The sequence below is a fragment of the Hirundo rustica genome, chromosome 8 (genome assembly GCF_015227805.2).
Source record: "Hirundo rustica isolate bHirRus1 chromosome 8, bHirRus1.pri.v3, whole genome shotgun sequence".
Lineage (NCBI taxonomy): Eukaryota > Metazoa > Chordata > Aves > Passeriformes > Hirundinidae > Hirundo > Hirundo rustica.
In genome coordinates, this window is record NC_053457.1 from 20,117,479 (window position 1) to 20,143,838 (window position 26,360).

General features: G+C 36.7%; 1 protein-coding gene across 2 annotated transcripts in view; it reads left to right on the forward strand.

The window, feature by feature from the left end:
• MYOF (myoferlin) overlaps positions 1-26,360 on the forward strand; it is a 62,527-nt gene continuing 36,167 nt past the window's right edge. For both annotated transcript variants that reach the window (XM_040071015.1, XM_040071016.1), the window contains exons 1-16: positions 1-172; positions 6,075-6,130; positions 6,990-7,081; positions 13,313-13,421; positions 14,656-14,740; positions 16,780-16,940; positions 17,423-17,551; positions 19,068-19,130; positions 19,247-19,297; positions 20,797-20,827; positions 21,276-21,391; positions 22,530-22,656; positions 23,071-23,174; positions 24,101-24,169; positions 24,289-24,332; positions 24,736-24,818. In XM_040071015.1, coding sequence (XP_039926949.1) covers positions 85-172; positions 6,075-6,130; positions 6,990-7,081; positions 13,313-13,421; positions 14,656-14,740; positions 16,780-16,940; positions 17,423-17,551; positions 19,068-19,130; positions 19,247-19,297; positions 20,797-20,827; positions 21,276-21,391; positions 22,530-22,656; positions 23,071-23,174; positions 24,101-24,169; positions 24,289-24,332; positions 24,736-24,818 — 1,408 coding nt within the window. In that variant the 5' untranslated portion in view covers positions 1-84. The remainder of the gene's footprint in view (positions 173-6,074; positions 6,131-6,989; positions 7,082-13,312; positions 13,422-14,655; positions 14,741-16,779; positions 16,941-17,422; positions 17,552-19,067; positions 19,131-19,246; positions 19,298-20,796; positions 20,828-21,275; positions 21,392-22,529; positions 22,657-23,070; positions 23,175-24,100; positions 24,170-24,288; positions 24,333-24,735; positions 24,819-26,360) is intronic.

The following is a 26,360-nucleotide window of genomic DNA, read 5'->3' on the forward strand; positions in this document are numbered from 1 at the left end:
CATTTCAGTCCTGAAGTTAAGGACTGTGAAACTGAAGATTTAATTCCTTCGGTAGTAGTCAACATTTAGGCAAGACGGGAAACAATGCTTCGGGTGATTGTGGAATCTGCTACCAATATCCCTAAAACCAAGTTTGGGAAACCAGATCCTATCGTTTCTGTTATTTTTAAAGGTAAGCAAAACTGCCATAAATGTAGTCAGGGAGGAAGTTTTGTAAAAGATGTGCCCTTTGTAAGTATTTAAAAATCTGGGAAAACATGTTTTCTTGAAATTGCATCTGATGTAATTTTGGGGAAGACTTTTTAATTAGAGACAGGAGTTACCTGAACAAAGTCTGAACTGGGTGGAGCACATTGGTCTGTTCTGACCAGCTGTGCTTCTGTTTCAGGATCCACATTTTGCAGATTTTTGCAAAGGATTAGCCTGTTGCTTTAAAAACAAATCCAATTGCGTAAATGAACCACTTTTAATTCTATTGAAGATTACCTTGTTTTCCATCTGGAAAATCATTCCTGTCTTGATTACTTTGAACAGGCACTGCTCACTGTCCCACACATACAATAAAAATGTGATTTATTGTTGTTACAAGTAGTACACTGAATAACAGTAGTACTATTTCTAAGGGATTTGATTTTGTTTTGTTTTAGTTTGGTTTGGGGCTTTTTTGGTGGTGGTGGTGGTTTTCTTTCACAGACAGAATTAAACAGAAGTTTGCCAGCTGAGATTATTTAATTACAAGATTTTGGAAGGAAAGTGGATTTTTCACTTTCATTGCTCATCAGTTATATATGGGAGGAGAATAATTAGCTTTACATATAAATGCTAATTTTATCACAGGAAAACTGTGATAAAATTAGCATTTATATGTAAAGCTAATTATGTTTTACAGTATACTTTACCTGTTGCCATCATTACCTCACTTGGCTAGACTAGAGGAACTCAATTTCTAGTATTGATTTATCTTTAAGGTAGTAAAACCTTTAAGCAATTTTAGATCATGTGATACATCAAACCAAACTGACAAACAGGCATCTTCTCCTGGTGACCTGGTTTCCTAACTGTGCACTGAAATCCATACGGTATTTTAGAGTGGGAAAAATCCTTGCAGGGCTTTGTCACCTTTAGAAGCCAAATCTGAAATCATGACAGCTGTAGGCTGGGAAAGGAAAGCACATGCAGAATCTTAACTTTCAAAGTAACAAGTTTTCAGATCTGTTTATTTCAGCATCAGAAAGATGTCAAATCCTTCAATTTCCTTCAGTGTCCTCCTTTTTTGCAAGATTTGTTTTGTTGTGTGTGGGTTTTTTTGTTTGTTTGTTTGTTTTGTTTTGTTTTGGGGTTTTTTGGTTTTTTTTAAACCACCCTATGTGTTAGAACAAGTGGCAGAGCTTGTCTCAGTAGCGTTTGGAACTTCATAAGTACTAAAATGAGATTTCTTGTCCTGCAAAAAGTGATTATACTGTAATTTCTCTGGTTTGCTTCACATTCTGCTGCTTTTTAAGTATCTATTTTCTCTTTCCACTTCCTTGTCTTTCTCTGCTTTCCTGCCAGTTTTGCCTTTCTGTGTTGCCTCTGTTCTTGCAGTTTCTGATTCCAGAGCTGGTTTATGCCTTCCCTTCTTCCCTGTTTAATCCCTCCTTGTAAGCTTTGTTTCCTTCTATGTGCTCTAATGCAGTTCACTTTTACCTAGTAAATATAAACTACAGTTTGGTGGGGTTTTTTTCTTCTTTGCTGGATTTGTTTTTCAGTCCTTCAGTAATCCAAACTCAGTAATTGGACATCAGACATTAAAGGAATGAAATTATATTTATCCTTTATATACTCTAATTGGGATTTTTAATGTTCCCAAACATGCTTAACCAGTGTCAGCTTCATAACTGTGACAGGTTTTTAGTAGGATATTCAGTTTCTCATTATCGTGCCACTTCTATTCATGTGATGTTACTACATACCAACAGTCTGATATTTTGCTTCCTGTCCAGAGTGATTCAAGTGGGACAGAAAATCCCAGGCTTTTACCAGCTATTAAGCAGCTCTGATTTAATTTGTAAGTGGAGTGCCTGGTTACCAAGTGCAAGGGCATAAAGCAATATCTGAAATATGTTCAACTTCTAGCTGTTTATGTTTATAGGTTTATATAGACACACACACACACACACACACACACATACATACTGCTGGTTCTCTCCTCACTCTGTTAATATGTAGAGATAGGACACCAGTCTTATTTTGGGAAGATTATGTCAAAGGGCATTAATCTTTAACTTGGATCACTACCCAGTGTAAATCCTGGGAAACATAAAAAACACTTTTGGGAGTGCACATTCTAGACTTGGAAAAATTCAAGTATTTGTAGGACTGTGGCCATGGCCCTGCAGCACATTTTCATGTTCTTGTTTGACTCTGGAGTCTTGGTGAAGTCTTAGTGAACAGCACTCATTTGACAGATAATGGCTGTGGAAGTTGGCATTTCGTTAAAACAGTATTTTGTTCAAATTTTAATTTACAGGGCCTTTGCTGATGTCAGGTTCAGTAAATTTAAGCCTCCCATGGAAACGGAGTCTTTCAGTCTCAGCCATGCTGTGAAGGAAAAGCTCCTGATACCGCAGCTGTTAGTATGAAAGTGGCTGCAAATGTTTTATATGTTAAGACGTGCAAGTTAATATGGTTTCATCTATGAAAAGACTAGATTTCATCCAATTTGTTTAACTAAGCTGGTTACAGACTAGGCAGTTAATGTAATTGTTACAGTGATGTATATTAGCTGCGTATTAGGAGGAAATAGACAGTTGTTTCTGTTCTGATGCAGCAGGAGTTTTGTGCAAGCATTTCCCTTTTTATTTTTTTTTTTTTTTTTACACATTTATGTCCAATTCAGTGGGATGGAGCTTTTATTTACTTTAAGAACAGCTCACAGTTCAAAGAGAACTACACCCTGAGAGTAAACGAATATCGCTCTCTGGAATTGGGTGCTGTTCATGCAGAATTCTGAGTTTGTCCCTCACCGTGAGACAATTCATTGGTCAAATTAATGTAAAAAAACTTGCCATTTGCTAAACTGACACTAAGTGATAATGATTAAATCAATGCAATTGTTTTGTTTGTTAGATTCTTATCTCAGCCTGTAAAAATTGATTCAATTGCTTGTATGGGCAGTCAGTGCTAAGATACTTAGTCTTTGATCGTTCATGCTGGCTGCCTTGTAAGGCATGTTTTATTACTGCCTTTATGCAGTAAAAACTGAGGTGAAATGTCATTTAATTGGATTGATCCAACTTGATTCCATTTGTACTTAATCTAAGAGCTTTTCAGCAGGCCTGGAGTAGTTCAAAGCTATTTTAGTTTATATTTCATTGTATGAAAGAAAATAGTTTTAGAGTGTAATTATTCACTAGATTTAAATGTTCTGTTTTGCAGAGAGGTAAGTTATCTAAATTTAATTTCCAGGATTTTGGAGGTCTGCCCATTTGATCCTGCAGTTGCTGCTGCCATGCAATCTTAATTCTCCTTTGACAAAATTTTATGGGATACTTATTTAACTGAAATGAGATTCTCTCTTGAATCTTAGACTTAGGACTGTTATAAAAGATGTTTGCTTCTGCTATTCACCACCTGCTCATGTTGATTAAAACACTAGTTATAACAGAAAAAAACCAGGATGGGAACATTAAATATTTTGATATACTGTAATCTTTGTAATGATGGAACAGTTATTATTTAAACAGCTCATCCTAATTTGTTTTTGGACAGTGAGCCATTCAGTTCTTATTACAGTAGTTTCCACCTGAGAATATTAACTAGCATGTTAAAATATAAGGTAATATACCTCCATCAAGATAAAGTAAATAGTAATTTCTCCTATGGTACCACAGTTACTGTAGTTAGTTTTTAAAGAAATGAGAATAGAGTGTTCTACCTGTATCCACCATAATTTCTTATTTCATGGTAGGGCCACACTGAACACGGTGACTGGCCTTACTGCACAGTTTATCCTGCTGTGGTTTAGTCTTGGTTTTTATACCTGCAGTCATTACCAGCAGAGGAAAACAGCCTGAGGACCTGAAACTTTTGTGAGCTCCAGGAATAACTGAGCAATCCACCTCACCCTGCTTGGCAACGGGGATTTTTGATTGGGAAAAGAAAGAGCTTTGCCAAGAGCTTGAAAACAAACACCACCACCACCTAGTGCATTAAAATACTGATAAAAGTACAGTGAAAAGGAAGTCAGCAAAGAGAATATATGCAAAACATTTCCTCGAGGAATGTGAATGTCGCACTCTGGCTGACTAAAATTACAACTAAAACCCAATGTAAGCTGTGCTTCCCAGGGTTTTTTTCATTCAACTTTCATATAGTTGCATAACAGAAGAAGGGTTTTTTTTTTCTCTCAGTGTAATTTAGAATATGCATATTAGAGGAAACATAAATCTTGATTTTGTGAAAATGGATAATTCAGAGTGGAAAATTTGGCTCAAAGTCAAGAATTGTTCTGACTGTTGTTCAAGCCAGGACTCACCTTAGAGAGTTATATTTTAGTTTAGGCAGGATCACGGGACTTTTATCCATTACTTCCATCAGAATCAGGTCTTTGCAAACAGCGGTAGCTGTTCATTTTTTTTTTCCACTGGCAGTGAAAATGTCTTTTCATCTCCCAGCTTCCAAGGGAACTTGGAGTATCAGTGCCCAACCTCAGATATTCTGGGATACCCAGTTTTGAAAATGCTTTGTCTCCTATTAGATGGCATAAAGTTGAATTTCTTTCACTAGCTTGTTAATGAGTGCTTTGTTCTGCAAAATGTCAGGCCACAGTACGGGATGGTATGTTATGAAAGCGCTTTCCTTTGTCCTACAACGTGAGTCAATATCCTGTATGAAATGGAGACAATTGCTGTTACATAAATGGGAGCCAGTTCTTGTCCTTTGCAGCATGGGCTGAGTCCTTCAGTGCGTCCCACTCTCGAAGAGCCCCCACAGTCGGCAGCCGGGCTGGTGGGGATGTGTCCTTCCCATGGGGCATATCTGTACTCTTGCTTCCAAGGCCTTTGCAGCATTTTCCAGGCCAAGTACAGTCATAACTTCAAATACCAAAAGTGCAGTTATCTTTACTGGAATCTTTAAAGATGTGGAATGTGTCTGAAGCTTGGACTTCTTGCGGTGGCTGAGCGTTTGGGAGATCAGCGGCTGCTTTACACCCTGTACTTAAATATGCTCATTTGTTATCACTGTTATGTGCAATCTCTCTTTACAGAGCTGTGTGTGCTCTTTCGTGCTTCTGAGTGTCAAAAGACTCATCCTCATTGGAGCTATATACATATATTTTAATTGCACAGGGAAAATAATGCCAAGCTGTGTATAATTTGCACCACACCCCACGTTCTCATGATTTGTAGCTTGCCCAAATGCAAATTTTACCATGAAGTACGGGAAAATTGCAATTTTGGTCATTTTTAGGCCACAGTAAGTTCAGTGAAGTCATATCTTCATAACCTCTGGAAACCATGTTTTCAGGAAGGATTGCATTTCCTCTTACATGCGTGTGTATTTCCTCTTAATATTTGTTCATTTAAACAAGACAGTGCTGATACTGTAAGCATATCTGCTTAAGATTTTTTTCCATGTGATTTTATTCCAGAGCTAATCGTTCAAAAATATTGTGTAACTCAAATATCATAATATTTAACCCATTTTCTTTACTACTTTCGAAAGTAGTTCTTTACTGCTATCGCCTAAAAGTTACTCTTTGGTTTGATGTCTCCAGGTCTTTTAGTCTGTCTTTTTTCATCATTATTGAAGGTGAAGCTAAGGGTCATAAAAGGTTGCAAAGCCTAAATATTTATTTTTTATTTTGGAAATACACCTAGCTATGCTTAAACAAAACAATAAAAAGCCTGAACTACTAAAATTGCCCAGGGGACTTCTTGATTGGAAAACATACAACTTCTGGAAGAGATAAAAAAGAATGGGAACATTTGTTTTAAAGTTCAAACCTTCTTTAGAAAAGTGAAAGGAAAAAATATGATGTTTTTGTAGTGCTTTAGCAAAAACAAATAATCATGCTTTGTTTGTCTTTGCAGATGAAAAAAAGAAAACAAAGAAAATTGAAAATGAACTCAATCCTGTTTGGAATGAGGTAATTTTTAAAAAAATAAATCCTTGGTCATTTTAAAACGGTGCTTTTAAGGTCATTAAGGCAGTTTCAACAGCTCAGCATGTTGTGCTCTGTGTTCTTTCAAGGTGTTAGTAAATGCAGGGGAATGAATTCATCTTGCACCATTTATTACAATTCATTAGTAATGTGTTAAGGAAAAATTAGATGGATAACTGCTGAGTTTGTGGCCTGGTTTTGTTCCCACTTTTTTCAATTAAAATGATACTCAGCCATTGTTTAACCACATGTATGGGAACATAATGGGATAATTTATTGCATACCAGGAAAAACCATACAGAATTAAATGGAATTATGTATTGAAAGTCCTCATGGTTTATTTGTAGGCTTTGTCTTCTATTGCATCTTCAGTAATATTTTTCTTGGGAAAAATGTTTTTTTAGCAGTGTTTTTTCACAATGATAAATGAAAGTGAAGATTCTTCTTACATTTTTTAATTAGAATTGTAAAGAAAGGGAACACACAACTATTGGTTTAAATTCAATGGCAACTGAGTTCAGCCAGTATTGGAGTGGATTAATATCTGATATTATGGATGACAAAACAATATGTATGCCAGTGTAAGGAAGTGGAACTGCAAAAGAAATGATGGCTCACTGTTAAACAATTTAATTGTGCTATTGTTGCTAGGAATTAGCAAATCAAGTACATGCTATGAGCATTCTTTACTTTACTTTTGCAAATGGAGCTGGACTTGGTCTCTCACTAAATGCAAAATTTATTTCAGAATCATTTTGTTGTATATGCTACTCTGTTGTTAATTTTTACATAACTTGTCATTATAATTTGGATTTTGTTTGTCTGTTTGTTTGTTTTTGTTCAGATTGTTGAATTTGACTTGAAAGGAATTGCTCTGGATAATTCGTCTTCCCTAACAATTATAGTGAAGGATTTTGAAACAATTGGACAAAACAAGTATGTTCCTTCTTTCCCTCTCCCTCCCTACTCCCGCCCCAGTATTAAACACAACTTTCAATAGAGAAGTACAGGAGGGGAAATGGAACCGATAGCTGCTGTTTGCTGTGCTCTCTCTTTTCTGTCAATGCCAAGTAGTGTTCTCTTTGTTATTCTGAAAGGAAATGGCATCTTTTCTGGTTTATTTCATGGCAGATTTCATGTCTGTTAGGCAAACACTGATGTTTACTCATAGTAGCCCAATTCCATTGTTAGCTTCTTTTTTACTGCTCTCTGCCTCTTCCCTACCTGTGGATTCTGGTTTTTACAATACTCTAAGAGCTCTGTCATAAAATCACTATGAATCAAGCCAGTGCCCTCAGGTCTCTCATTCCTGAGATTCCTGCAGGTCAGTTAGGCAGGAATATATTGCATGCTTCTGACTTTAGGGAGATCTCAAAACTTGAGACAGGAAAGCTTATCAGCAATCAGAATTTTGTAATGGACTTTATAATGCATCAGAAAATAAAGGAAAGTGATTATCTAAAGCACCTAAAATGTTTCACTCTGTACATGGATTCAAAGTTAAACAGTCATGTGTTTGGTTTTCTTCAAATTGTATTTGTATATAGCATCTAGACTCATATTTGTAACTCTTAACCCCCAGCTTGTGCAAATGCCTGTTTGTTTTGCTTGGGTTTATGCACAGAAAGTTGTTCCTACCAAAGCCAGAGTAACACATTCGAAGTAATGCCCTTTGAAAATAGATCCTCAATAACATCCTCATATTTGCAATGTGTGATGTGTTTGGAAAGCATATTGGCAGGGAAACAGGATAAGGGGGTGACAAGTGAGAAACACATGGCATCCTGATTGTAACATGGTAATAGGAAATTGCATCTTGTACTTCTTTTAAAGACCCAAAACACTGTAACAACAGAAGAGATTTGATATGTGTGAACACTCACTTTAAGATGAAAGAGTACATGAAAGGAGGGAATGTGGATTAAGTTTCTCACCTAACAATTGCATGTATGCATAACCTGTATTTCTGTAGAGTTACTGATTCTATTTACTGAGTTAGAGAGAGATTTAGGACTATCATATCATGGTATCCTCTTTTAATACTTAAGAAAAAGTCTGTAGTTAGATACATGTCTGAAGTGCTGCAGCATTTCAAAACAGTGCTACGTGGAAGAGTGCAAATAACACTTCCATGGGTTGTCTGCATGCTAGTTCAGGATTGGAAAGGTGGAGCACAATGCCTGTCTTAACGTCTTTACTACTGAAAGCTATTCTAGTGATAGTTTAAGAAACCCAGTGCTTGCTTTTGACATTCACAAGTAGACCCATTAACTTGGGAGGTGTATTAGGTGTCTAAGCTAAGTGGGATTTGAGTTGAAATGAGCAATCGTCCCTTTAGATGTTTTATGTTTTTTAATATTTTATTTTAAAATCTAGATTGAATTTGGATTTAGTTTTTGAGTGTGAAGATGTGTCTAGGGGCCTCTGTTGCCTGAGAACCAGCGATGAAAAGAACCTATACCATGCCTTTGGCTTTATTTTCTTTTTTCTGAGGGAAACAAGCGGTGGGGATTGCTGTTGTCACATTCAGGGTAGTGACAACCTTCTCTGAAATGTTCTGCTCCTGCCTGTCTGTAGGGCAGGAGCAGAGCACTGTGTTTCTGAGCCCAGCCTCCCTCTCTGGCTGCTCACTCACACAGCTCCTGTACACTCTGCTGTTCCATGCGCTCTTAGTCCTGATTAGTTCCAGGCACCTGGTCTGTTGTTGTTATGCCCAAGATGTGACTGCAGAACCTGTACTACCCTCTGGAGCAACAGAGCAGAAGATTGCAAGACGTGATTTGTTCCAGCTCCTAAAAGCTGATATAACTGTTCATCCAGTCTGTTTTTAAACATGCTGGAGGAGGAGTACAGTGGATGTTATTCTGCTTTTACACGGTGCCAAGGCGCTGAACTCATTGCTTTGGCATGCTTCTGTAAATTAAGCCTGAAAGAACATTTAGATATTTTTCCATTTCTTTGTTTTCCTGGAGAGAAAATTTACTGCTTCATTTACAGGATTGCTAAACTTTTGCAGATAGGTTAATGAGTGCTCTTCATGGTGAAAAGTCACAGTAATTGGAAAAGATAAACAAAGCAAACCACTGTATACAGACAAAGCATCATAGGAATAAACCGGAGGACTCATATGATTCATGCTTAGTTAGATTTTCTGGCATAAAGACGTTTGAAAAGAGGACACATCTGTTTTCTATTACATCTAATACCATTAGTAGAAAGATTTCGAATTCTCAGAACACAAATCTTTATGCAGTTAAAAAAATCTCAAGAAAACCCGCTGTAATGTCAGTTGTCCCTGTGAAGTTAAGAGAATGAGCTGGGATTATGTGTTTCCCCATGTCCTTTGTGTAGTTAGTAACCTAGTGAGACAGGAAAAACAGACTGGGCACACCCTTTGCTCTAACAGAAAAATGCAGCTACAAGTGAGCAGTGTGGCAAATTATTTCATCATTACTAAGGATTTCTCATAGTTAAATAATTTCCAGATTGTTTAAATCCTCCTACTGCTGTACCCTTTTGTGTGGATTCTTTTCCACATCATTGTGACTGTTATAGTTGCAGGTTTTTCTTGCATCCACTCTATGCAAGATCCAGACAGTTAAAATTCAGTTTTGGGCTTTTCATCCTTGTTCAGATCAGTATCCATGTTTTGTTTCTTTTTTAAAGTATGTTCTTGCAAAGAGTATTCTCAAATAAGTAAAGATAAAATACAGGTTTTTCGTAATGAAAATAGTTAAACATAGCATGAGTAAGAGAAGGTGGGTGTTGGGTCTTGTAGTATACTTTATAATGAAATATACACTCTGAGAGAGAAAGGTTGAGTATAATAATTACAACTGCAGCAGAGAATCAAATTTGCTGATGAGAATCATAAATATAAACCTCTGCCAAAATAAATCCTTAAAAACAGATGAAAATAATATAAATGCCTGGCTCTTGAGTAATTTAAACCTTGGGGCTTCCAGTAGAAGTAGCATGTAAGCAGCTAAAGGACATGATAGGCTAAAGAATTTAGTATAGATTGCTACTTTCAAACCAAGAGGAATAATAAAATGGTTGGTACTGTGAGTTAGCGCTTCCTGATCCAGACGTGGGTGTGAAGTTTCACTTCACTTGGTTATTTAGGCACCTAACAGGAAGTGCTAACCACAGCACTAACCGATTCATTAGCTTTGGCACAAATGCAACTCAGTGTTTAATAGTTGGTCATCAGTAGTTCATTGATTTCATGCTTAAAAACTAGGTATTTTCCTTTGATCACTGTGGGGAAATTGTCATAGGCCTGGTAAGGTTCAAAATCACCTTCTGAATAGGGACTTTGCATTTATTTTTGGTGTCATTGGCAGTGGTAGACTAGGATCTTTAAACTGCTTGTGGCAGGACAGGGTTTTTGCTTTACTCCAGCAAAACTGGAGAAATTTAAAAGACCAGATTGATTGGCATTATCCCTGTAGAAGCCTTAGGGATAGCCAAAAAGGTACTTAAACATTTAAGAAACAATACTCACATGCTTTGGTCTTCTGCTAAAACAGCTGATGAACAAAGGGTCAGAGGATGCATTAAGCTATTCCAGTAGCAGAAACTGTCCCACTTGATGGTGTCAAGAGAGTAGTGTGGTCTGGAATTAAATGGGCAAATGCTGATCTGCTCAGGCAAGAGGAAGAAAGCTGAAATAGGTCAGCAAAGAACAGTGTCCTTTGACAGTGAACAGGTGGTAGAAACTCTTTTTAGCTGTGCTGGAAGAAAAGGATTCCTTGTCATCTTGTAAGTCATGACTTCAGATGGAGTTCACATACAATCCTGCCTGAAGATAAAAAGTCTTCAAAGTTCAGAGAAACCCAGGAACTTCACAGCAGCCATGCAGATAACTGGAGTCTAGTTACCTGTCAGAGGGAGGTACAGGAGCAGACCTTGCACCAAACCATTAAACATCAATGAACTGGTGATGGACGTGATCCCACAACAGCTCCTGAGATCTGTCTTAGCTGACTTAGCCCAAAGATTGAAAACCTGAGAGCAGCATGTCAGAAAAAAGAGTTTCTCTAACACTTGCACAAGTGACAGAGATGAGACCTAAGGATAACTTTGAGGCATTCCTTGTTACTTAGGAATGTATTACTTCATTAGTTGAGTAGATGTATGATCAAAACCAGACTGGACAGAGTCATGGGTAACCTGTTATAGCTGACTAAGCTTGAGCAGAGGCATTGGACTAGATGATCCTGAGTGATTCCTTCCAACCTCATCAGTTCTGTGGTTCTGAAAAGGGAGGGGTGAAACATCCCAAATCCAGTGAACAGGGTGACTTTGGGAAAGGCACAATAATGCCCAAAGCTGAAGTGGACTTAGTTTATAAACTGAATATTAAATTTCTCAGTCTTTTTAGAGTGGAAAAAGACTGGACACTGTTGTTGCCCAGCCTGCTAAAGGAGGGGGAAATAAAGGCATGTAGATATAGAGGCAGCTGGTTGCAAGCAGGAAGTCTGTGTAACTGCTTCCCTCTTGAGTCTGCTGAAGGTGATCACTGTTTTAAAAATGGTTACTCTGCATTCAGATGTGTGCAGTTACCAATTGTACAGGGCAGATGAGGCTGTAGAAATGGAAGTGTACAGTGGAAAATTTCAAAAGCACTACAGGTGAACGGCAATTCTTGAGTTAATGTCACCAGATAGGAGGGTGTGGTTGCTGAAACATTCATCCTGATGATTTGAGATTACTTTGAATGGCTTCTGAATTGATGATGTTTTTGAAATTAAGTCACTCCAGCTCATATCAAACCAAAAGGTCAAGTCTACATAAATTTTCTACAAAGATGCATAGGAAAATATTTTCTTTCTCTAGAATCAGATTTGGCCTACCTGCTTGTGAGTAATCTTGTTGGGTTTTTCCCTTCTATGGCACCTCAAAATATGTAAGTTTCTGCAGCTAAACAGAAGTTGTGATGTGTAATACCTGGAAGGTACGTTTGCAGGAAATTAATTTTTTATTCTTAGGTATCCTATTGTACTTTGCAAAAAATTAATTTATGTTCTCTTGACACAGTATGCAAGAGTAGCTATAGTAGTGCTCTTTCTCTGTGTCAAAAAATACCCTTGCATCCTTAGCTACTCCATGAAAAAGCTCTGTAACTTCAGAGGACCTCAGCTGCGTTCTCTGTGTACAGATCTTTTTTCTGCTTTGGCAGCAAGCTGGTATTTTATTTGTAACACATGTTCTTTGAAATATTTACAGGGTAAAATGATCTATTTTTCATTGAAAAAAAATCTCAGTTATTCCAGTAATCCACTTCAGTATGGGAGTAAACTGCTACTACATACCATGGGAATGAAATGCAGTGCCAGGTATCATGAGACCAGTACCACACTAAGAAAGGTTGCCTAAACTAGAGGTAGTCTCTGCAGGGTACTAAAAACACCTGAAATTTTTGTCTTTCTGGGAGGTGGTGACAGTGACAGTGACAGGTGCAGTCCCAAAGTAGGCAGAAGCAGCTCAGGAAAATCGACCGCAAGTCAGACCCCTTTGAAACCTTCCTTTGGTAAACCGCTCTAGGACCTTTAGAAACATGCTGAGATCTTAGAAGAAAGATGAACCTATTCCAAAATGCAGAGTATGGGCAAGAAGATTAATTTGGTAGTTCTCTAGTAAGCGCATTGATTGCATTTGTTCTGTTTCACTGTTTCCAGTACAAAGACGGGGATGTGTCTGGTTTTCGTGTCTCTTTCTGTGTAGTGCAACAGCTGTTACACCTAGTTTATATTCACTGCTTCTCACCTGAGAGTTTGCAAATCTGTGTAGGGAAAGAAATTTTTATATTCTTTAGTTTATCAATGAGAATTCAGTGGTGGAAATAAGTGACATGGCTGTTGAAAGTTATACAGGAGATTATTTTCAAAAATAGACAAAAAATAATTTAATTTTTAACCTCTTTTAGGTTAAAGCTGTAGCTGCCAAAAATATCATCCACACATTTGAGTGCAACGAAACAGAAATTAAAAATTAGCAGTAAACAATCATTACATGACATTTGCAGTGGTCTTTTGTTGTGCTTTGAGTTTTCAAGTCATGGCTGGAGCTACTTGGCAGACTAACAGATGCTAGCAAAATAAAAATGGGAACTTCTGTTTGATGTATATTTGCATTCTAATAATGATTTTTATTTAATTTCAGATTAATTGGCAGTGCATCCGTAGCACTTAAAGATCTTGTAGGTTACCAAAGCAGATCTTTTCCCTTCAAACTCATACCTCTGCTGAATGAAAGGGGACAAGAAACTGGAGTGAGTGACTTATGTTTTCTTATTTTACTGTATTCTTGATCAAAATGCTCCAGCAGCTGGGCTAATATCAATTTAATTCTTGGAAATTTCTAGCAAAAGTTCCAGACGGAGGAAGTTTATAACCAGACATATATATGTATATGTCTATACAATTTTGTTTTCTCTGTATATATTATGTATTTATATATATGTGTTATAAATACTATGGGCCACAGAGTATGCGTGAAAACCAGCCTGATATTGAAAAAGTGCATTTTCCAAGTTCCACATGAGCCTTTTTTGCCCTGTGCTTTCTAACAGCTGCCTGTGCCACAGCGCTGGTTCTGGAACTCACGGTCAAGCCCACGTTCACTGCCAGCTCCGTTCAGAAAGTTACACAAGAACTTGCTTAACTTGATTTAGCACATGTTTAGATTTAAATGGTTATTAACCTAATTAATAACTAAGTAGTTTTTGGAACCTGGGACCTTACTGTGTTTGTGCAGTGTAGCTGTTCAGGCACTTCATGCTGCATTCTAGTGCACTTCAGTAATGAGAGACTTGAAGCTGCAGTTTCGGTCTCTCATCAGCTGCAGTTTAATATCATGATTAGTTGGTCACAGGGTTGGGCTTTTTTTTTTTTTTTTTTTTTTTGCTGACTGCTCATGTTACTCTGGAAACTAGGAATAATAATGTTTTTTTCAAAAATCCAAAACCACGGTCAGGCACAAAAAAAGACAATTCTATAATTAGAATGGAAAATGACGTAGTGTTTTTCTTCCAGGATGGAGTTATGAACAAGCAATTTAAAAAGCCAGATAGGAAATTTTTCTTATGGTTCAGACTTGTTGGGTTGTTGATGAGATAGTGTTTTTTCTCTGTTGCCTTTGTTTTCCTGTCTGCAAAATTAGGATGCCATGTCTGTCTGCCATGAATATTGTGGAACTAAAATTAACATTTGTAGAACATCTTATATGCTTGTGTTGTGACAGATTTTTCTAGATATAAATGCAGCAACTCCATTTGTTAGATATTATTTTAGAACCTAGTCCATTAGCTTCAAGTTGTGTAATCTGTATTGTTTGTATGTGTATATAGCTTAATAATAGTTTATTAATTTATTAGTAGCTGAAACTTTATGAAACTGTTATGCCCATGAATAGCTAACTGTTCATGCACAGTGTGAGAACAACTTGCTGCTTTAAATTAACTGTTGTGAATACTGTGGTCTACATAAAATACTATTTCTGTATAGGCAACAATTGATTTGGTAGTTGGATATGAGCCACCAGCTGGACCTGCAAATCCAACTGATCCAGGAGGGACCAGTGCACAGGAAGGTATTTCAACCTTTTCTCAGAACATTATTATTGAAAGCTCTAAGAGCTGTTTAAGATAAAGAAAGAAAGTCATTCAGCAGCGCTGTTCACCAGAAGCAAGCATGTCAAGAGTGCCAGGTAGTGATTTTGAAGAAATTAAGGATGATTCAGAAGCTGAGGAAAAAACTGGCATTTCCTGACATAAAATGGATTCTAGCGTAATTTTCTCTGTTTGTTTAAAAACTTTTCGAAATGGCTTTTGCTTAGGAAAGAAAGGTTTTTGAATGCTCAAGGAAACAGCAATTATCTGCTGCAATTCTAGGGCTGACCAAAAAGCAGAGATGTCCCATCTATTGCTTTCAAGGGAGCTTGGTGAAAAAAATGTCTTGATTATTTAAACCTCATTTTCCTTGTAGAACAATTAAGTTTTGGAAGACATTGTTTTACATTAGGTTAATACTTGACTAGGCAATAAATTACTATGATCAGTAGGGAATATTCTTTGGTCTCACTCTCTATCATATTAACCAGGCTTTTGCTGAGAGTATTTTTGAGATCTGGTTTTCCAGACTCTAAAAATAACTGTGAAATAACAAGCTTTTGTAATTGATTGGAAAATAGTAAGCCTAATATCAAGGCTGTGTTTGTGGAGAAAGAAGTAAGTTTAATAAAAATTTTGTATTTGAGAAGAAGTAAATCACTTTGACCACTATTTGGTGATAGATAATAACATAAGAAGGAAAAAACTGTAATCAGAAGTCTTCTTGAGGGAAATTTTGATTGCACTGGCTTCTGTCATAGGTGCACTTGGAGAGTGTAAGGATAAGTTATATAAACACAAAAGCGGTGTGTTAAATTACTGCTTTTCAAAATAATTTTGTAGACATGGACTTGAAGGCTAAAAATACAAATTCACTTTTATGAGATTATTTTGATTGCTTTTATTTTTTTTTAATTGTAATATACAGATAAAATAAACAACGGCAACTTTTTATTGCCTGAGAATTATTTCAGTGTGAATTATCAAACACACCTTAGTTATTGTAAATACTGATCTCCCCTGAAATGAAATCACTTTTCCTAAGAGAGCTACAGCTCAATTTCAGAAATTAAAAATTAACTGCTAGGGTATGTAATCTGTTAGCTGCATGGATCCATTCAGGCAAATGCTAGAGAGGTGGGTAAGGTCTTCTGCTTACAGAATATGTCAGTCTCTCTGGTTTTATACATCTCTTACAAGGACCATGGAGGACTTTGTTGTAACAAGTGATCATCAGCCTGTAATTTTTGAAGTCAGTATACGTTCTGTTAATGCCAGCCACTGGGGACACAGCTCATTCTTCCTCTAAATTTTACCATAGTCACTGTCCAGTTAAGAAGCGCTGGAAACACAAGGAAGTGACCACTTTTGTGGTCTAGATATTTATGTATCCTATTTTGCAATACTGGAATCTCAGAGTGTGATTCAGTATTACAGAGTCATGTGGTTGTAGAACTGTCTTCCACTGAGGTATACTGATTTCAGAACTGTCAAAGAGCCGTACTGAAAAACATTCCGCATTTAAATGTTGTGGAGAATGATTCAGTTCTATTTTAGATTGCAGACCCTAAATGTATTCATGCATTCAAGATTCTGAACTAAAAACCAGTGGTGTCTTGCTGATGGGAAACAGCAAGATACATTCAACAGCAATGTTTATTCAACTGGCATAAAATTAATCCCTTGTGGTGAATCGTGAACTACTTGGAGGATGATTGCAGATGAACTTTGCTTCAATCGGTTGATTAAAAAAAGTATGGGAATTGTGTTAGCCACTCTGCATCCAGAAGAGAAACTGATCTAGAGTTAATTTGGTTTGGATGTAAATTTGTTCTTAAGCAAGCTGAAACAACTAGCTTTCAAAAGGAGTTGGAAGAATGTAGTTGGCAAAAAAATTGTTGATGTGAGCTAATAATAGAAATTTAGTGGAACTCTTGGATATCAGACTCTTACTTCTGTAACTTTTAACAGAAAATTCTCCTATTTGTTTAATACTTGCACTGTTTTTTTGCTGTGTGAGATGGAGAAGATGATGGAGGTTATGAGGATGGGTTGGATGGTCCAATTAGCGGTATCACACCAACAGTGCCAAGTGACACAAAGGAAGCCCAGCTAGCTAAACGCATCACCAAAGGAAAGAAAACACGGAGAATCCTCTCTAACAAACCACAAGATTTTCAGGTAATATATTTATTAAATACTGGATGTTTCCTTTTTCTGCTGAGCGTGACACTGCTCATTTTACACGGCCTGAGCATAATATAATGTCAGCACCACAGAGAGAATTAACCTCTTCATTTGAAAGCCAGTATTTCAAAATTATCCTCAAATGTTCCTGTTACTGAGATGTCTGATTTTGTACAGTTTTGACTGAAATAGGGATGAACCATATTTACTGAATAGTTGCATAGATTTCAAACTAGTGTAGCAGCTTTAAAAGTAAATGGTAAAGGCAAGTGAAAAAACTCTGATGAAATAATTAACCCTAACTTGGCTTGTAAAATTAGTTACTGTCGTAATTAAGCTTGCAAAGTCTGGTTCATATCTGTCAGTTACTTCAGGTATTGGCTAACATTTTTGGTGGTATAAGGAATTGTTGTGATCAGGATCACAGACAATATAGAGAAAGAAGTAGTACAAATATTTGATTTTATTTTTTTCAGATCCGTGTTAGAATCATTGAAGGTCGTCAGTTGCCTGGAAATAACATAAAACCAGTTGTCAAAGTTCATGTTTGTGGTCAGACGCACCGGACAAGAATCAAGAGAGGAAATAACCCATTTTTTGATGAAGTGAGTGGTGTAAGAACACTCTAGCTGAAATGTTGAAGCTATCAAATGGAGAGAAATAGTTAATACAGCTTTCATTATGATCAATTAATAGGAAATTACTGATATTTATGGGTAATTATGCATTATGCTATTTCCAGTCCCTTTCTTTATGTATTCACATCACTAAACACATCTCTGTCACCGACAGTCTTAGCAGATAAAACCATCTAGAAGGAAGTCGAACTTCATATGAAACATATGGAACATTTTCTTTGGTGCAGTTGGCCTGTGAGAGAATCACTTAGAGTAGTTGTGTGCTGTTTATAAACATCACAGAAAAATTAATCAGAAATCATTGTAGACGTCTATGGTGTGTGCAGACAAGTGCTCAGTGCAATGCCGTAGGACTGCTGCAGAATCTGGAAATGTCTCTGCCTTGCTACCCATGATTTGTAAAAGTACAACTAGATTTCTCTGTCTGGACAGGGGGTCTGTGCATCAAACACACTGAAATACAGGAGAGAATTCAAAGCCTGAGGGACACACGAATGATCCCATAGCTGGAAGACTAATGTTGCAAAACTAAAGTGTAATGCAGAAGATGCTGGGGAGAACTCTCATTGTCTGGGCTTATATGAAAAATTCAGGTTTTGGAGCTGCGTGGCAAGCAGGTTTAACACACACAGGCAAGACCAAGGAGTTTATAAAACACTGAAACTGGAACTAAGCTGTAGGTAGCAGTCAAGATTTATGAAGCCATGGTAAAAACAGGGAGGGCAGAAAGTCGGTTGCGCCTTATATTGAAACAATTCCTTGGCAGTCTCAATATCCATAGTAGTCTAAAACTGGAATAGGAGGGACCGTGTTTACATACCCTTCCATTTTTTTGTATAAAATACTGAATGGAATATAGCTGGGATCAAAAACCAAGCTTGGTGAGGCATGATGTATTATGAAAACAAGCTAATAAATAGCATATATATCTTCATGCTGTCAAACTATCAGATTTATTACCACGGCCTTGATTTTCCAAAATTCAAATCATTACAATCGCTATCACCACTAACCCTAAACAAAGCCTCTTTGACAACTACAACAGAGATGTTTAGACCAGGATTTAATGTTCTGGCAAATGAGCTTTATAATTTCTGAAGTTGTTCCCCTGAGAAAAATACAAAGTACAGAGCAAGGAGCAAAGGGCGCTGCTGGAAGTTTCCAGCAGAGTTTTGCTGACAGAGTTTGTTCAGATGGAAGTGTGATTGTCTTGTCTGTGTTGTACTGAGTCAATTTACTAAATTCAGTTTTTCACTCTGCACTAAATTACCACATAATATGTCCAGCAAGGAGGCAGAGTACTGCACCAGGCATGCTTCACATGCCTCTTAAAATTACGCTTTTGCATTTTATGTTCAAGTAATTATGTGTTTATCATTTTAAGACGGGGTTTTTTGTTTGTTTTTACCTTGACAGATATTTTTCTACAATTATGTGTTTATTATTTTAAGACGGGGTTTTTTGTTTGTTTTTACCTTGACAGATATTTTTCTACAATGTCCACATGACTCCTTTAGAGCTGCTTGATGAAACAGTTAGCATTCGGGTAAGACAAACCAGTGCGTATTCATTCACAAGGCTGCTGGATACCTGCAGCATCCTCTGGCCATTTCACCAGGTTGTTTGGGAGCATTCCTGTTTCATGCTCCTCTTTCTTTTTAGGCGTATGATTCTCACTCTCTACGAGCAGACTGTCTAATGGGTGAATTTAAGGTGAGTATGAAGTAAACATATCTGGGCTAACGCAAATAAAATGGGAGAAATTTTTAAGTACTAGTTTTAAATGTTTAAATTTATGCTCCTTTTCCATGGGGCCAAAGAATTACATGATGATGTCTTGCTTCTCAGGCTAGAGACCATTTGTTCAAAGCACTAGTAAGCAGGTTTTTTTATTTGAGTAGAAGACTATTGTTAAAGAAATTTGTGTGGTTTATGTACCAAGTTCTCTAATTTGCGTCCAGGTAACTTTTTCTTCTTTTGTGGTTAGGTGATTATTTGGTATGAGTTAGGGTTTGAATAGATAGTTTTATCAGGCAGAGTAGTGCTCTGTGTGGTGGCATAAAGATACACATTCTCAAATGATGTGGAGAGGTGGTCTTTTGGTCAGAAGTTAAGTAAAAATGATGGTGGAAAATTCACTTAATTGAAGTAGTTTCTGTGGTTCTGATGATACTTGTGAGATGCTCTTTGGATTTGTTATTGTCAGCTCTGAGAAATAGACATCTGCCTGCCAGGAATTCCCATGGCAATTGTAATGGCTACTGGGATCCACTGTTACCCTTCCAGTATCAGTGCTGGCTGTCTTTTCTGCTTGTTTATTTGGTACTGCACGAATTCAGTTGGTCTGTAGACCAGCTTATTACAAAAATATGCAAAGAGGGAAGAGCGCTCTTTTCTAAATGAAGCACTTTCTGCCACAAAGCTGGTAGCTTTTTGCTTCTCACTGCTTACTCTCTTTGTGATTTCTAGTGATTCAGTCAGTGGTGTACTGCTCTGTGGAAGATTGATTATTCACTAAGCAGGTGACAGCACGTCACTCAGCTTCTTTCTGTTCCTGCAGGCACACGTTCCAACAGGAAACCACAAGGGTAATTCTGTCTAGAAAACCTTTCAGACTGTACCTGCAAGGAATACAAGCCCCAACTGCCATGAGCAAACATACTTACATTCCTGAACATCTATTAAATCTGATTCAATGAATGAGGCAATCCTGTCCAGAGTTGACACACTGGGGAAAGAAATTGTCTTATTCTTAATAAAGAAAAGAATATTATTAATTTTAAAAACCTGACAAGTTTCACTTCTGGAACTGAAGGATGAGATGCTGAGCAGGAAGAAGGAGCAAAAGTGTTCTGAAAAGCCTGTCTGACCATAAAATAATGAGTGAGCGTAGGGAATTCAAGAAGCAGTAAACCAGCCCCATCTTGTGTCTCTGGTAAATGAAAGAGTTTGGGATCCAAGAAAACAAGAAAATAGCTGCAGGTGTTAGTTGTAATACATCTTTTCTTGCATTTTCTTCTTGGCTGCTCTATCCATTTGAAATTCCTCATTTTTCAATGTAAGGCATTTTGTCTTTCTCCTCCTATTCCAGTTCCAGGTAAACTGTCTAAGAGAGCAATGTACTGCCCATGAAAAACATGGGGGGGTGTTGCCCCAACCCTTTTTCTGTTTTGGTATTTCTTCAGAGGTAATACCTTTGATTTTTATTTCAGATTGACATTGGCTATGTTTATGATGAGCCTGGTAAGTGATGGTACTTCAGAACTTCTTTCCTTGAAACTACAGGTTGAAACATTTCATTGAATTTCTAAAGTAAAAGAAGAAACTTAATGTGAAGTTATTTATGTTTGCTGCTTTAAGTATTAACCTCAAAAACCCTACAATGTATAGCTCTTTTCAGTGAAATCACAATGAAGTACAAGCCTCTTTTTTATCAAAGACCTAAAATTTGAATAATAATGCAAAAACGTTTGATAACTATGTCCCTGAATTAGTGTGCCAAAATAGTTTAACACCAGATTTCTTGTTTTGGATGGCACTATTAAGACCTGTCTACAGCAGGATTATTTTGTTAAATAATTAGGGTAATTTAGGATAAAGCATACTTTTGAAAAAACTCACTACTTATATGATGTCTGCCGTTTTGTAATGCATATTACTGGGGCCAGTGGTGATGTTTGTTTTATTTCAGGCCATGCAGTCATGAGAAAATGGCTTTTGCTGAATGATCCTGAAGATACAAATTCAGGAGCCAAGGGCTATATGAAAGTCAGCATGTTTGTCCTGGGAACTGGAGATGAGCCACCTGTAAGTTTAATTTCAATGTTTTTCTTCCCCTTTGCAACCCATGGATATTTACTTTTGTCCCCCCAACATTGTTTTAATACCGTGTGGTTTGCTCTGTGAGCAGTATTTCTAAGTAAGACAGAATTTACTAGTGGTTTCAAGGGCATCCTGTACTAAGTGGCTAACTCAAAGCTTGTTTTGTTGCTCTGCTCAGTTAAGCAACCTCCACTCTTTGTGGATGCTCCACGTACTGGAAGCAGAGATGTGTTAGCCTGGTTTTGCATGTAAGCTAGTATGTGATTCTCCTTAGCACAGCTGAGCAGGCAGAGTAACTCCGATACCAGGACTAAGTCAGGAATGTCTCCGCTACTACAAAACAGAGACAAGCCCATAGAGAAACCAGAGCACCAGAAAGCTCCAAATGTTTCCTGGTAAAGATCAGACCCCTCAATAATTACAAGTCAAGCCCAAGTAATTTGTATATGTGTATGTAGATAAAAGCAGTAGGTAGTTTTTACAATCCAATCCTTCACTGTCTGCTGTTCTGTCAAGGTGAAAACAGGGATTTTTTCTTGAGATGCTCTTCTTACATGACCATTGCCTTTCTTCCTGTGTGATATTTTTGCATACTGTTACTCCTTAGTTAAATATAATGTGGACCCCAGAACCATGGCAGATTGCCTTTTAGTTTCGTATTAACTGGTCTTCTCTTCTGTCCTCATGATTCTTGAAATCACAAGGATATGTCTAGTTATTTGTGGTGTGTTTATTTTTAAATGAGGAAGCAGTGAGTTCTGGTAAGTTATATCAGACCTGTAAGCCTTTTCTAATTGTAGTAAATGCCTTCGCTTGAGATGAGTATGAAATTTGCATGAAGTTGGCATTTTACATGTACCATAATCTTCATTGTCTGACAATGATTATTTTGAAAATGTAATTATAATGGGCTCCTGCAATTGAGTACTTTAGAGATAAAACTGAAAGAAAAATAGTTTAGCTAGAATTAAATTTTTGTGGCTTGATAATTTGATACAGTCTCATTCTTCATCATGAAACTGACAACAGTCTTTAGCTAATCAACAGAAGTTTAGCTAATCACCTTAATTCGAATTCTGTACATTGCCTTGTCTTTTTTATCTGCAACTGTATTCCCCAACAGGTTGAAAAAAGGGAGAGGGATAATGAAAGTGATGATGTGGAGAGCAATCTTTTATTACCTGCTGGGATTGCACTTCGATGGGTCACTTTCCTTCTCAAAATCTACAGAGCTGAGGACATTCCACAAAGTATGTAGCTGCTCCCTACTTGTCCATTGGTGTTTCAATACCGTTAGAAATAGTTACTTGTGGTAGCTGTTGAGAACAGAATATATAGGTGACCTTTTATTCCTTACTAGTATATTTTCTCACCCATATCTGTACCAAATAGCAGTGTCTTCAAATAAATACATGTATAATGTTTTTTAAATACAGTGATGCCTTTTAATTCAGGAGCACATCAGCACTTCTTATGATGTTGAAAAAATCTGTTCTCAAAATTGCTCCCAAGCCAAAATTCTCAATTTTTACTTGCAACACTTCAGAATTTTGTTTATCAGGTTAGACAATTTATGCAATTTATTAATTAGGAATAATAATAGTAGTAGTAATAATATTAGTAATAATAATAATGCCTTAATTTAATCTTTGACACCTCTCCAGTGGATGATGCTTTTGCACAAACTGTCAAGGAAATATTTGGAGGAGAAGCAGACAAGAAAAACCTGGTAGATCCATTTGTAGAAGTTTCTTTTGCTGGGAAGAAGGTAATTTAGTAAATATCTGATCCTTTGTATTCTTATTGTAGCCCTGAGAACAGATTTCATATGCCTACATGAATTTTTAACTTTACTGGAATTATGGAAATGAAACATGAATGAAAAAGTTGACTTTGTAAAATGACAAACTTCAAGATACAATAGAAAGGGTGTAAAACTGATGACTAATGAAAGGAATGTATGACTAAAGGCTAGAACTGATGCATGCCAGATTGCTTGCCTATCAGTTGTTCCTGATTGCTTTTAGGTTTTGGTGACACAGATCTTTCTGGACAGATTAATCACATTTGTACATTTAAATAATAATGTGTTCCTTAGAATGCCTAATTTGATCTGGAGCACAATTGCACAACTTAAATTCATTGCTAGTCAATTTTTTTGTCAGTCATTTAATATGCTCTATTGTCAGGTTACCACACCCAGTAGTGCAGAAGGTCTTTAGAGGAAATGACTAGCAAATAATGCAGCCTCTCCCCTATGATATATTTTTAATCTACCCTAAAATCTGCATGAAGAAAGCTGGAATCAAGTAATTTCTTCACCTCATTTCTCTGCTGTCATAAATGCACATTCAGTTGTGGCTTGTTGAAATAACGAGCTTTATTAATCTCATTTAATTGTAGCTAGTGAAAATAAAAAGTAGTGTAACACAAATCTCATGTTTAAGCACTGTTTCAATATTTTCTTTTCCTCCAGAAGTCGTTAATGCTGTATATGCAGATTACCCTAACAGTAGTTATCAGTGGAAAACTCATTGAGCATCAATGGTTTATTGCAGCATTAATCCAGGATTCATTGACTACTACTCCTAATTTTTCCAATCAGATGATGATGTGTCCTAAATCATAATTAGTAAATACTTTTTTTTCTGTTTTATCTTTGATGTGTTGTATATATGATTTCATTTTTGGTAGGTTTGCACAAATATAATTGAGAAAAATGCTAATCCAGAATGGAATCAAATTATTTATCTTCAAATCAAGGTCAGTTTTTTTACACTTGTTTCTGTAGTAAACAGCCATTTTTTTGGAACTCGGGGCATTAACGTTATAGAGGTGAAAAAAGTAATGAGTTGTTTTACTTTCATTGCTTTTTCTTTCAGTTTCCCTCGATGTGTGAAAAAATAAAACTTTCAGTTATTGACTGGTGAGTTACGACTTTTAATCAAATTACTTAAGAAACTAAATGATAATAAGTGGAGAAAAGTATGGTTCTATAGACATCAGGTATTTTTACAGTGCATGCGAGTATTTAAACAAGTGTTTAAGTACTTTTATGGTCTCTTTACAAGAGATCTGACTAGTGTAACATGAGATAGTTTTTAATTGTGTGCAGTGAGAACTGGGCACCGTTACTGTTTAATGATAGCGTAAAAATCAGGTGACGTCTTCATGGTCTACAGCCCACTTTTGTAACTTGGCATTACTTGTTTCGTTAGTAGTATCAAAACATTTCAGGTCATAGAAAACGTGTGTACTAGTAACTTGCCATGGTGTGTGATGACCTGCATTAAACTTATATAAAACCTTTATTTTTTCCTTTTTTCTAGGGATCGACTTACAAAAAATGATGTAGTCGGAACAACATATTTAAGTCTCTCAAAAATTGCTTCTTCTGGAGGAGAGATTGAGGGTAACTGCTTGAATAGTGTGTAACACACTATCTTCTCTTGCGTTACACGGAATGGCAAAGATCAGTGTTCTAAGAAAGTATATATTTATCTACAGTTTATCAATTCCCTGGCAACAGGATTGTCTGTTCCTGAAATTTTCAAAACAATGCTCTTAGAAAATATTCTATGGGGCTTTTAAAAGTAAAGCATTAACATTTTCATGACTAAACCACATCGTTGTGGAAATAGCAGTAATTCAAGATTTGGTTTTCCATTTTATGTAAGTTAATGAATGAATTAAATTTGTGAGCGCTTTCCCAAATTCAGAAAACTATGTAATATCACAATCTACCATGTGTAAAGTATGCAAATTTACTTAGATGCTTAATAAGGTATTTAATTTCAAGCCAATCTGGAGTCACAGCTTCAGAACCACTTCTTCTTCAGACGCTGGTAAACAAGACTCCTTTTGCTACCTTGTAAGAGTATCTGTTCTGTCTCTGAGAAGGGAGCCTAAAAGCTGTGGAATCCTGAGTAGTTGGCCTAAAGGAACTGTCTAGAACCACATACTCATTTCCTGGATACCACTAGGCTGCTTTCAGATGCTGGGGGAGCTTGGGTCAGTCTCTGCTCTGATCAGTGGCTGACTAGAAGCAGGCACTGCATCTTATTGCATGAGTGCTCCATATTCCTGTTTTGTAACTCTGATTTTGATTGCACTGCTATGATTGCAGACAATTGATTCATGTGCTTCAATCAGTAGAGATGGCTGGATATGTAATTTCATAGAGCTCAAACCCAAAACTGATTAATTACACGAAAATTAGGCAAGATATGAGGTGCTTAGCATATTGTTCCCATTGGAAGATAGTTTTGTAATAAAACTATTCTTTAAAATATTCTAAGAAATACTTTTTGTGGCAATATTTTGGGAAATACTGGAAAAAATCCAACTACATTTATATTCTAATATGATCTTGTGATTACTGATCATTTCTTTGTGATCTATATCTATAATCACCTCTTTTTATAGCAAGATCTTTCGTGCAATTGGGCTGGTGCCCAGACTACAATTCTGTGTTAACTTGCCAGAAAAATTGTTTTAGCTGTTTAATGAACATAGCTTGGCATATTAGTTATCCATGCAGAATTTAAAGCTCAAGGTTAAACAGGCTTAACATGTATTTATCTGACTTCCTACACTAGTTTGAAGGACCCCGTCTCAAAACTGTTTTCACCATTGTTACAATAAGAATCTAAACTACTAATTTTTCCTGTTGTATTTATAAAATCTGCATGATATGTACTTGTCTGAGACAGAGCAATTTGTTCTTAAGTTGGTGGCCATATTAAGTGCTTAAAAACAAAGTTAGTTGAGGCAAGAATTGGATGGAACTGTATTCCCAGTCACATAAAAGCTTATAAAGTAGTCCTCTTAGAAGGACTGCTGTTGAGGTAAGACTTCGTGCAAACATTCTTTTTATATATCCTGTGCACAGCCAGAAGCAAAAGAAAAAGGCAGTGGGAAAGCCAAGACAGAAGGGTTGGGCTGTAGGGAAAAT